Source organism: Caloenas nicobarica, chromosome 11, assembly GCF_036013445.1.
Source record: "Caloenas nicobarica isolate bCalNic1 chromosome 11, bCalNic1.hap1, whole genome shotgun sequence".
Lineage (NCBI taxonomy): Eukaryota > Metazoa > Chordata > Aves > Columbiformes > Columbidae > Caloenas > Caloenas nicobarica.
This window is the reverse complement of record NC_088255.1, coordinates 10441164-10454672: the sequence shown is the minus strand read 5'-3', so window position 1 is coordinate 10454672 and position 13509 is coordinate 10441164. Positions and strand designations below refer to the sequence as shown.

Genomic DNA, 13509 nt, shown 5'->3' with positions numbered 1-13509 from the left:
ACTTTTAGTTCTGTTGCACAGCTTAATCAAGTAGAACTAACTAAATTTTAGCATTTGACAGAAGAGATGGCAATTCTGATTTCATCTCAATCTCAGCCTTTCACGCTGTACGGTAGGTAGTGAAGTGTAGACACCAGACATGTTTTCAGAAAGCACTTTACTGATTACAGTGGTGCTAAGACCACTTCTGTGCTCTGCAGAAAAATGATTAGTGCGTGCTTACTCGTCTGGTCAGTTCTTCTCTCCTTGTATTATTATTTTTTTATAGCAATGATGGGCGCTTCATGGGCTGGAAACAGTGAAAATGTTTTGGCTGTAAGTATGGCTGATGGCCTCTATTATGTGATGAATGGTTTGAGGGGTTTGTCTCGCAAATAATCTATTGCACAAATCACAACTCGTATTCTCTCGTGCTGATACAGCCCCCGCTGCATAGTACAGGGAGGAAGGGAGTAAAAACTGGCAAAACTAATCAGAACAGTGCAGAGGGAAGAAGGCAATTATCATGCATTTTCATACCATCAGAGGATCAACATATGGGGTTTTTACTCCCTGAGTAGTGCTGCACGGCAGGGAGTGCTTTGAAACGAAGTTTTCTTCAGTTGCTGTAAAGTATTTGTGCCCTTTTACTCCCCATCCTACAGCACCAACCTTACAGTTGTTCCTCTCTCTTCTTTGAAAACTGCCACGCTGCCTTTTCATTTGTCGCTTATGAAGAATTAATACATTATTAATAAATGTTTAGAGCTGTTCTGGTAACAATGGGAACAAACATTTGTAATATTCTCCATTGGTGTCCTTACAGTCAACATTAAGCAAAGTTTATCTTAAGACTTTGGAAAACAACCAACCTTGAAACAGGTAATGGAAAGGGAAGAAATTACTCTAGAAATAGCTCATAGTCAAGGAGGCCACAGACATTTCTACCTAATGTCTGCCTAAAAGCAGGGGATTATTCCATTCTGCCCAGGCAGCATCAGCCTGTTTTGCCAACTCTGCAACGTTTATTCCGCTGTGTGAATGTATCTGGCATTTCTGCTGGGTGCCCGGTTCAGAACGGCTTTGGGCAAGACCCTTGAAGCACATGTTCCCTTAAGTGTTTAATCAGCTTCTCAGTACCAGAACTTTTTCTTGTGGTGCATTCCAAATTAATATGAAATGTTTAGAGGAATGGGAAGTTGAATCTTACAAGTTCTGTTACTTTGCTGGTTTTGCTTGGATAAGAATGCTTCTCCTGCTGTATTTCTTATACAGCAGGTGGCATGGAACATTTTGTGTCCCCACTCCACAACAGTAACTTTAATATTCAGCCTTTATTTTCCTGCAGTTTCTTCCATTGTGGTATGACCAGAGATTTTTTTAAATATGCTTCTTGCCTTACACATATGCCCAGGACTGGGCAGTTTCCTCTTGTCAAGCTGGTTGCCAAAGTGCTGAACTACCCCTGCCTTCTCCTTATTGAGGCATTAATAGTTTTTCCTCTTTCTTTCCTGTTTTAATGTCTTCATAAGCCTTTGCCGCTTGGTCATATTTGGTCGCAATTAGTGAGAAGCTAGTTTAGAGAGGAATATCTCACAGATTGGTGGGCAACGTGGTTGTAAAAGTTCCATATCTCTAGGAAACCAAGCAAAAAATCTAAGCTGGTTGCAAGTTGGTTCAACGATTTGTCAAAATGCTGCAAGGTCATTGAGCCTTTTGTGGTTTGCACCAAAGGTTGGAGTGAAAATATGAGCCAGTAAATTGTCCCTTGGGGCTGGGAAGGAAAAAGAAAAAAAGGGAGAAATGTTTTGCATTAGGACTAGTCAGTGATGCTTTTGACATGTTTGAATATGGCAATGATGGTGGGGGCAGTGTTGGCAGATGTGGTACATGCAGCACCTGGAGGTGTTGCAGATCTCTCTTGTTTGGGGGGCAGGAGTTAAACTATGTTGTGCACAGATGGTTCTGTTTGCAGGATGTAGGGAATTGCAGAGGGAAAGCTCGATTTCCAAACAAATAGGAAACTGCTGAAGTAGGGTAGTGTTCCCCAGGAGCTGCGGCTCAGCAGCTCACAGGTGTCTTTCCTAGAACAGGAAAAAATGAAGTTCAAAGAGGATTCGTCTAGGTATTGTTCATTGGAGGAGGATGCAGTGTGCATATTGGAGATATGTGGGAGATGGAAAAGACTGTAAGGAGAGCAAAGAGTGTAGCATCAAAAATATCTGAATTGATTATCAATTTCTCCTCTTAATAGCAACTACCACTCGCAAGTCCCCATGCAGTAGTCAAATGCCTGTGACTAAAGAAGTGTCAGCATTTTATAAAAGTGGTTTCTAGGACATAAGCTGTTGAGCTCAAAAAGCCTCCAAGTGATTTAGCTCAGATAAGAACAAGAAAATAACTTCCCCAAACCTGCCAGTTCCTAGTGCCTTGTAGCATAACTGCAAGACAAGGTCCCTGCTCACAAGAAGTGGAGTGATGCTCCTGAAAGCTGTAGCTGGATCTAAGCAGCCTGGCAGCATTTCTTCTTGACAGCCCAAAATTCAGGTATCTCTTTCCATAGCAGTGTTACAGAGAGCAGCTGAGTCAGACAAAGGGCTTCCCATGTAATTCTTCTGTGTCTGGTTCCACACGTTGAGGATTATTACAGTTCAGCAGAACTAGGTTTCATTTAACTTAAAATCAGGCATATGAAACTCTCATTTAAATGAGAAGTGATTGAGAGTGGTAACTTCCACTTGAAGTGCATCTCCCATCATTTCTTTTTTATACTATGCCACAGTCACTGTTTAAATTATTAAAAACAAGAAGTATAAAAGGCTTCTCAGGAGAAAGAAATGGATTAGATTAAAATTAATCTGACATAATCCTTTCTCTAAAACTGCCGATTCAGTTTGTGCACAAATTTACCAACATGTTTGAGGATAAGGGATAGGGATAAATTCTTCCTAATTTTATGAATGCTTCGGCTTGATATTTCTGACAGCACAGAGAGAACGCAGTGCTGTTTTAATTGAGAAATTTATGAAATTACAAATATTTCCAATAACACAAATGCCAAGCTCATTTTAGAGTGACACTAAGCAACAGAGTTGATGTGTGTGATCTGCCTCCTTTCAGCAGGGATGGGCTTTGCGAGCAGGAATTCCAAAAGAAGGTCGCAGCCAAGAACAGACTTCGGCACAGACGTTCAGACCAAAATCTTCAGCTTGTGTATTTATTACCTTGGGTTTTGGCACTAGTCCAGGCTTCCTACCAACCACCTACCATTATCTGTTTGTGCCCAGACAGGCAGTGGGTGTGATGTCTGGGGTTTGTAACACGTGCTGCTCACCTGAAGAACTAGAAGGGAAGAGGCTCAACTCTTCAGTAAGACCTTGGAAATACTGAAATAATAAGGAACATGACATTAATGGATTTTTTATTTATCAGTGACAGCTCATGACATCTTTAAAAAGAAATCATCAGCGAGCTAGTCATGTGGTTTATTCCCCTGTTCAATTGCAGTCAGCACTAAATGAAGATTGAAATGGTATTGAAAGGGGGTAGAGCTGGCAGGGGCTGGCTAAAGATGAGTGAAATCTGTCGTCTGACAGAATTCAGTCAATAGGCATTTATCAAAAGTTGTAACATCTTGTGATCTCTTTATAAAATAAATTAGAGATCTGAGGCTAGCTCCTAGGCTCTGCTAACCGCATTGCAACCACCCTTCGCCTCCAAACCAAGCCTTAGCTGTGTCCTTCAGACAAAGCTCCCAGAAGTGGCCAGGGAGGCTGATCTGCTTTCAGCTCCCTTGAGATGGTCGTAGCAGAAAGTGTGGTGTTGACACAAACACAGCGTGGATGTAGCTCCACTTTTGCAATCAAATTTGGGTTTCCAGATCCCTGAATGCATATACTGCCTCATGTAAATCAATAGTCCTGGCTGTGTGAGCACTGCTTTCTATGGGGCTGAGATTTTGCTGTTGGAAAATAAATGGGGGTAATGGGTCTGGCATTTTCTTTTACTGATATATAGGTCTAAATGTGCAACTGTGATGTTGGTTTTAACTGGTATATATAAAAACACTGTTCATCTATCAAGTATGTGACCAGAATGTTTTTTTCCTATGTACTATAGACAAGTGCCACAGCATCACATAGCAGTGCCTGTCCGTGCAGATATCGCCACTAAAGGACATACCACCTGCACTGCTTGGCCGGATAGTTCAGCCTTGGGGTTGATCATAATATTAATTCACTGCAGTAAAAAAATTCTCCACAACCAGCTTTATTTTTTTAGAGGTTTGATCTAATCTCTTATAGCTACAGTAAGAGGTTGATCAAAGGTAGTGAAAGCTGGTATTAAAGGATTAGCTAGGTCACATTGAAATATGTTTTAAAACAAGCCCAGGGATCTTTAGCTTTACTGAAGTAAGTGCACAAAAAAAAATATAGGCCAACTCTCTCTGACTTTAAACAGAAAACAAACTCTTGGATTAAATCTGTGAGTCATTCCTTAAGGTGATATGTGTAGTACTTTACATAGAACAAGACTAGAAAATATAAGCAAAGACTGAATCTCACAGAGCAAAAATACAGTTCAGAATTAAAAATCAGTGTAAGCATCATTTCTGCACATGCCCAGCTTACAATGTTTTTATTCTCATTTGATGTTTGCCCATAAGTGATTAGCAGTTTCAGTCCAGCCCCCTTTATCTTTTCTGCTGGCTGATCTCTTTCTGCTTTCAATTTGCTGCTGACAGTATCTGCCACAGAGGTACTTTATCTCTGGCTGTCAGGTGAAGATGAGTGTTCCTTTGGAAGGATGTTGATGCCACTCTGTGGACCATATCAAGCTATTATCTTTTTTTTTTCTTTTTTTGTGGAATTTCCTCATTGAAATAAAGCAGAGAGCATCACACAGGTCTATACATTGCTCAGTGGGAAAAGCTGTGGAATCATCTAGGCTTGAATCAGTGTCATAGGAGACCAAGTGTGTGTCTCCTGGCTTCCAGAAGTAAGGTGTTGCATTATTAGTAGGGGTAAAGGTTGTAGTAAATACATAGTTATTCACCCACTTGTGAGTACTTCGTGTATTGTTGCTCTTTTTTAAGGTTGGCTTGATATAGTTACGTGGCATGATACATTGCACATTCAGTAAGATTTTTTTCCATAATTTTTATTTCAGCATGAATCATCTGCCACAACTACCCATAGGAGCTCCTTTATGCCAGAGGTGGTGGTGTTTCATTCCTGGATCACTCATCTCATAATTTCCCATTCCTCGGTAGAAATAAGCTTCCAATTCATAATTTTCTTCTTCAATGGACCAATATCACGCTTGGTGGGCCCAACAACCCAACTTCTCAGGTGTCTGGAGCCTCATTGTTGATTGGTGCAGTTCAAGGTCAAGTCTCCATTGCGAAGGCTGGGGGAACTGGCCCTTTCCACAGAGTCTAAGAGCAGCTGGGTCACTAATGGGTGAAATCCAATGGGGGAAATCCAAAAACTTAAATTTAAACCAGAGGTACGTGAAACTGAGTGGCATCAAATCTAATCCTGGTTCCCCAAAGGTATCATAAGCCCTTTTGACAAATGCGGGTTGGGTTGGGTTGGAAGTTTCCTTTTCAGGAAAGTCCAGGCTGAGCTGTAAATGTCTATAAGATAGTTTATGAAGTTTATCAGACAAAAAAACCATATAGTTTCTTCCAAAACCTGTCAGCCCATATGCTAGATTGGTAGGGGTGTGGGAGAGTGTCTGCTGCCCATCAGACATTTTTTAAATTGGTTTGTGTATTTAACTGTAGTAAATACAACAGCACGGGACTCTCAGTCACATAACATTTTCTGTTCAGTCAAAGATAACAGCTGCTGTTGATTTTTCTCCCTGAGGGAACTTCAGGTTAAAATTTTGTCAAAATCCCCGATGGTGCAGTGCAGTAGTCATTAATGTTCCCTGTGCCATGGCAGCCGGTGTAGCCAGCCATCGACTGGCGCTGGAAGCTGTTTGTGAGAGATAAGCCAGGTCAATTGTGTACAGCCATCAAATATTTAACTATTTTAGAGATACAGAAAAATGGAGATACAGCAGATAGAGGCGACTATTGATTAGGCTTCAGGTAATTAAGACCTCTCACCTTCTTAATTACCCATATGTGAAGCTCTACATACTGGGTGAGCATGGAGTCAAGGGGCTGGGAAGCAACCACAGCCCTGCACGCATTGCAAATTGCTGTGAGGATGAGTCTGACACAGAACTTGGCTGTTTGTACATTCTCCTTCTTCTTCTACTCTTCTGGCTGATTAATGTACATGTCATATACATATGTATCCAGCTTTTCTTTTACCATAAACCAGCACTAAGAAACACATGAGTACAGTTACACACTGGTGTGTGTTGCACCCTGTTAGACCATATCAGAGTTTATACACTGTTTGTAAGAAAAAGTTTGAAAAACCTCAGAGCTGCTGTGTCTCAGGTTGCAGAGATGACCTCACAGTCTGTTCATTGCTGTCCATGATTTCACATCTTTATGGTAATTCCCATCATCACCATATTGTCACTGACAACAGTGACTCGTGGCACTTTCGTACCATTCTGAGTTAAATTCTGCAAACCAATTCACTAATTTTAGGGAAGATGAAGGGCACGTGCTTTTTTTCTGTCCCGTCTGGCAAGGGCAGCACGTTTCTTTGTGTCCCTACGATTGACTGGCTGGCTGCTGAGTAACTGCATCATCAAGTTTAGCATAGATGAGGGTTCATCCAGAAATGAATTATTAACTTTAGATTAATCTTGTTAATTATTCATTATTCTTCCTGTTAAAACTTACGTTTGAGGCACAGAAGCTGTGGTGTTACGTAGCTGGGCAGCTCTGTGTGATGGAGAGGGCAGAGCACAGAGTCAAGGGGAGAATTACCAAGTGATGTTTGCACCCAGGTTGATTCCTTTAAATTCCTCGGCAATTGTTTAAGGAGAGAAGATAAAAAATTGATCCAAAGTGCTAGTAGGGCAAGGAAATGATCTGTAGGCCCACAAAAACAAAAGTGTACAGTGCATAATTCATGTAGCTTTGCTATTAAAATAAAACTGTGAAAGAGAAAAATGGTCAAAAACTTCAGAAACCACAGTGCAGCTGCCAGCAGACAACTGGTATGGGTGGGCAGGAGCCTTGGGGGTTTGGGTGGGGCCACGTACGTGGTATATTGTGCTGCAGATTCATCTTCCCCTGATAATCCTCTTTCCTCATCCCCAGTGCACTCTCAGTGTGTTGTGGTGCATCCAGTCTCCTTTCCCGTTCATGTTGTGTTATTCGCAGGGCTATGGATGTTGATTGCTTAATCAAATCCCAGTGAAATCTGAAATTATGAATACCCCTGCAAGCAGTCAACAAAATCTAGTAAGCAAGATGAGAATACAGTATGAATTCACAGGACACTCATCAGATAATCAGTTACGCTTTATCATTGCCCAAATTTACTCTGCCAAAACACCCTGTTAGTACCTCTTAAGAGGAATTCGAACACTGGGGAATGCAAGCAATCAAAGCAGAAAAAAAAAAAAATCTACAAATTGTTCACCAAACATGAGTCTCTTATGAAGTTTATACAACACTGTTATTGACAGAGCCATTACCCACTCGAGCCCATCGCAGGGTGCAGTTGCAGAGGTATACAAAGGTGGTATTAACGGCCGGGTTCTTCCCTCGCTCCATTCAGGGCACTGTTATCCTATTAATATTTCTGTATAAATGAAAATTTTGTCTCGGCCAGACTTGGATATGATACTGAAATGTTAATGGCTTTTATTAACTGGTTGTGGGGGAGGTATGGGGTATTGTTGGAGTTTTGCATGGCAAAATGTTGTTGCAGTATCTGAATACATTAGATAAATAGGAGGTGTGACCATTCAGTACTTCCTAGGCTGGAACACAGCACATGCTGGAGGGTGAGGAAGGTCCAGGCTCACTCGTGCATCAGCATCTCTCATGGGAACCCGGATTGCAGCGAGCACAGGCAGTAACACACACAGTACCAAGAAACATGTGTCTGTGCTAAATCATATAAAAGCACAATGCTACATCCAGTTCCTTGCTACCACCAGTTGCGCTGCAATAGCTGCAGGCTGAGGGGAAAAGCTTCTCTCCAGGAAAAGCTTCCTGTGACTTCACTGTTGTTGTCAACTGTAATCTGGAAAGGCCCAGTCTACGACAGGGAAAGCAGAGGTGTCTGGTAAAATAGCAAAATTCCAGTACTTCCCATACATGATAAATAAGAATAAGTTGCATTTGAAAAGTTAAAAATGCAATCATAATTTTATGGAGCTACATGATCAAGGAAAGTGCAAACCTAACTCACAGAGCTGTATTCACCGTATCTGGATTTAAATTGTTATTTATAGCATACCGGGATGAGCCTTGACCTTTCATATCAAAATGTGTCAAAATTATGTACTGCTCTTCCGAAACGCTGTAGTACTGCAGTTATAGTCTGGGTTGCTTAGGATTGTTATGAAGAGAGGATTTTCTTCTTTTCCTATTTGTTTCTTGCTATGTGTTATGCACCATAATTTTTGTGCATTAAGATTTACAGGAAATGCTGCAAATCTTTTGTTTTACACAGAAAAGGAGTTCGTGCCTGTCCAACTTGAGAGTGACATAGTAGGTGATAATATAGAAATTATAGGAGTCATTGAAGATTGGATTAATCTTTGTAACTTTCAGTAATGCCTATAAAAAAATAATAGTGTATTGTACCACACTGTTCTTATTCAAAATGACAAATGATCCCCATTTTTTGGCTAATACTAATTTCAAAATTTCATTCTTCTATTCAGCTTTATGGTTACCATAGTCTTGATGTTTTAATAGCTTTTCCTATAACAGCTACAGAGACATATTGAAGTGGCAGCCCTGACGTTATGGAAGGGACTTGTAAAAAAAAAAAAAAAAAAAAAAAAAAAAATCAAGAAAAGAGTTTCTTGTACTAAAAGGCAAAGACAAGGAAAAGACAAAATCATATGGTTGTAAGAAGACAGAAGACCAGAGAACATCATTTTGGCAAACCATGTGGTCTAATTATAATAATTACTCATAGCAGAATTTCTGTTCAGCTTTTGGAAACATTTTTTTACCACTTGCTGTCATTTAGAGAAAGTTTAAAATTTACAGTGTCTTTATCTTTGTTTCTTGTCTCAAGCAGCGAGTATTCTGAGGGCAGCAAAGGAGAGACTCACATTTTAGAAGAGTTTATCATCAAATGCTTTAGAAAAATAACAAGATCTGAATTTGATCAGGGAAAGCAGATCCAGGAGAGTCTTTGCTGGGGGTAAGGGGGGAAATTTGTCTGTGCTCTGATAATAGAATAAAAAAACATACCTTAAATTTGCAAAATCTGCATTCAAGTGGCTTGAATAATTTATTTCCTTTTTAATTCCTAAAGCTGATGGCAGCTGCTGGCTGCTATAAATTTTGTTAAACCATGCTATTTAGCCATGCACTAGTGGAAGAAGCCTTGGGTTCTACTTTTAAATAATCATTGATATTTGCAGGTGATACAGGACATGTGTTTGTGGTTAGTACACTTGGACCTGAAACACAGAGGTAGCCTGGGCATCAGTGGGATCAACTGGTGTGAGGCAGTCTCTGAAAGGGATAAAAAGAGTGAAGAAAAAGGATTATGGCTTCTTTTGTTTGGTATTGCTGCCACACACATTTAAGGAAAACAACTTTGCAAATAGCAACTTGAGTAAAAGGCTGTCGGTGGAGCTTTGAATCAAGACTGTTCATGTCTGATGTTGTATAGATGGATGTTCGAGGCACATAGCCTGCCTGCTGTGTACTGCCTATCATGTTCTTCTGCCGATCACTAGCCTAGAGACATAAATATTAATGGCAAATGTACTGTGTTTATGTGATTGAGCTGCTCCTGAAAGCCTCTGCTGCAGTGGCAGGAGAAGGGATGTGGAGAAGAGGTTAATGATGCGGTGGACTTCCCTGCCATGCGTCTGTCTGCATGTTTGTGTCCATCACTTCCACCATCTTTCTTGGCCAAAGTCACATGGAGTTTCTGCTAACGCATCTGTGAGCTTCCCAAATTTACCTCTACTGCTCATCACAAGCCTCAATTTTCCATAGGCTCCTTTGCAATAGATGGATGATGTTAACTAATTTAGGACACTCTTCCCTGTCACTGTTGTCTTTGCTTTGGACCAGCAGAGCAAATACCTAGCAACCTGGGACCTTTTGCGCAGAAACCTGCATTCTTTTGGCAAAAATAAATCCACTTTCCTCCTAGCATGTGCCTGTGGTGGTAGTGTGTGTAAGCCATCAAGATGCATTTGTGTAGATGGAAAATGGTCTTTATGTAGTTGGTAAAGCAAGGAAAGATTTGGGATTGAATATCTTCTATCTGGTGATGGCTTGAGCCAGGGTGCGTAGATTATCTGTTCAAAAAATGTACAAGTAACTTCTCCATCACTCTGTCCTTGCCTAATAATCATTACAGAAGTGAAGATTTGCCACCCAAAAATCTTCATCTCATTCCGGTCTATCATGAAAACCTAGACCTTCAGGGCAATGAAGAAAGGGGCAGTATCAAAGTATGATATAGGTCTTTGCAGTGGATAACCGGGCAGGTGCTCTACTGCTGTCAGTGGGATTGCAGCGAGCTGAGCTTCTGCTTGTCTTTAAAAACAGCAAGTATGGGTCAGAAACATTTGGAAAATATTCTGTGTTTGATAGAGCTGCTCAAATGTGCTTTAAATGGGAAATTAAAAGCATTGTAAATTAGGCAAAATTGCATGAAAAAGGCTCCAAATTAGAAAGGAGAAGTTTGTAATGAATTCTGCAAGGATGTAGAGTCTAATGTGTAATTAGAGAACCATGAATTGCCTGTTACTGCTCGTTCTTTGTACTGAAAGATTCCATGTCTGTAGCTTTGGTAAATGTTTCAATCACGTGCAGTCACCAGGAGCCATCTCAGGCTGTATTTTAAGTGTCTGTTTACACAGTTGTTACAAATTACCTATGGGTTGTGAACTGTCTATCACTTCCAGAGCAATTAGTATGTGAAACCTTATCAAAAGAAATCCGTCAAGTTTGAAAAGCCATAAATATTGCACTAGGATCTCTAAGGAAATCAAAGTGAGTTTGATATAGTATTTATTTACATGTTGCTACACAAGCAAATGTACTTATAGATGCTCCAGTCTGTGTTATTTCCTGTGCTCTGTATTCCATCAGTCCCGTGTTGTTTGAGACAAAGAGAGAATTATCCAGTTGTTGTAAATATTGTACAGCAATAATGGACTACTCCTAATATGTAAGGCTGTGTAATTTGGGCAGATGATTTTTTTTTCTGGACAACGATTTGTTGTAGTGAAAGGAAGGCAGAATTGCAACGTTTTCGTTATGTTCCTCAGTTTTATGTAGCCAAATTAGTAGAGTTTGAAGATGGCTTTTGGGGAGATTTTGATGTTTTCCGCTCTAGAAATAGGTCTCCTTTAGTACCTACTGTGTTGGGTTTCTCTGTTTAGAGGAATCCCAGATCGTCACCATTTGGTGCCCTCTTTGATCAGAACTCTTCACTATTGCACAACTTTACATTTGCCTTCTGCTCTCCTGTGACCTGCTTACCCAGGATTTCCAACCTAGCACTCAACTCAAATGACACAAATATTCAAATCTTTTAACTAAGGCAGAGGCTGGGAAAATCTGCTACAACGATCATATGATTGGAAAGCTTGTCTTGAAAATGAAGGCAGAAGGGCTCTTGATGGCTCTCACTAGCAAAGAGGTAAGAACACTTTAAGCTAAAGGCATCATTAGCCCAGAAGCACATGGATATAGACTTGTAATGAAAATATTTAACCTGGAAATTAGAGGTTTCTTAGCAATTAGAGTAATACTATTTTACAACAGAAAAGTAGGAAACAAAACCCTTTCTGGTTCTAGGGTATATTTATGAGTAGGACTACATAACCTTCTGGGGAAGGTTAGAGTGGCAAGGGGATTGTGGATCCAGAAAGACCCTCCCAGTTCTGTGGTTTTTCTGAGGAATATGTGGTCAATTCGCCATTCCACAGTCCATGCAAAATGTTGTTGTATTGCAGAGCTTGGGGGGCTTTGGTGGAAACCTGCGATGTGAAGATTCACTCAAATTTCAATGCCTCTGTGCCTTCCAGGGCAGTGATGTTTATTGGCCTATTGCTGGATGCTTCTGGAGAACAAGATAATTGTTCACCAAGTGTAAATTAAAAAAAAATAAATAAATAAAGCTTAACTACTTGCAGAAAATAATAAGCCAGCTGAGAAGTGGTACCTTGTTTGCTCTGAGTATCCTCTTGACATCAGCATGAGGTTACTTATAATGAGATGCACATGTGTAAATATGGTGATTAGATATTCCCACATAAACATAATTATCATATCATGCTAAAAGTCTAAGTAGGCATTTTATAATCCTGTTGTTAAAAATAAATAAATAAAAGCCAACAATCTGCGTTCAGCCTCTTATATATGTAAACAGTGGAACGTGAGGGCAGAACATATTTTCTAAAGTAATGGTAGTTGAGGTCAATTACAGTTATGGCTCATTAAAGTAAGAATATGCTTTTTAGCATAATTAGTGTTCCCTTAGAAAGCTACAACAATCTTGTATTCACTTTAGTTCTTCAAGCATTTTCAGGGTGTTTGGGCATTAGTCTTAGGCAAATATTATAGGGTTATATTGCATTTAACCTCACTTACGAAGTCTGCAACCACTTGTGGCATCTCTCTCACTTACTTTTATTGTTCAAATAACTTCCAAAGATGCCATAGAAAACACAGTGTACTATCTAATTAGTCATAGAGAAGATTACGGCTGCTTAATTTAGTGTTCAGTTTTTTGCTGAGTCAGAAATTCCAAAGGAATAAAACGTACAGTGGGTGATAATACAGCTCAGTGGATCCTCCTCTGAACTGTCTTTAAAGGAGAAAAAAAAAAAAGTCATGAGTCAGGCTGAAATGTTCGTGACAAATAGATGAGATTCTTGTAAAGTGCATTATATTCTGAATTGGAAGAATTTGAAGGAGCAATGAGAATATTAGATCCATGTGTTGGCTTAGAAGTGTCACAGTTGGAAATTTATGTTTCTAGCCATAAATATGAGAACTTGCAAAATGTTAGCCTTTTTGTCATTTCACGTGCTGTGATATATCCAATTTCCCCAACCAAAGGAGGCAAGGAGAAAATCATTTGGGGGCTCTAGCTTGGAATTGTGATGTAGCTCAACATCAGGCAGTGCCCCGTGTCACACTGGTGGTACCTTGTGCTTCCAGATCTCACCTATGCCTGGATCTTCAATGAGTACCCGACCTTCGTACACCAGGACAACCGTCGCTTCGTTTCACAAGAGACTGGAAATTTGTACATCGCGAAGGTGGAAGCTTCAGATGTGGGCAACTACACGTGTGTGGTGACAAACACGGTGACGGACAGCAGGGTCCTGGGTCCCCCCACCCCGCTCATCCTCCGGAACGACGGTAGGACTTAGAGAAGGGGAATT

General features: G+C 40.3%; 1 protein-coding gene across 1 annotated transcript in view; it reads left to right on the top strand.

Annotated features, from left to right (window-relative positions):
* Positions 1–13509, top strand: part of LOC135992861 (contactin-4) — a 161764-nt gene that overhangs the window by 68261 nt on the left and 79994 nt on the right. The window contains exon 5 of the mRNA XM_065642267.1: positions 13283–13486. Within this exon, the coding sequence (XP_065498339.1) occupies positions 13283–13486 (204 nt within the window). The remainder of the gene's footprint in view (positions 1–13282; positions 13487–13509) is intronic.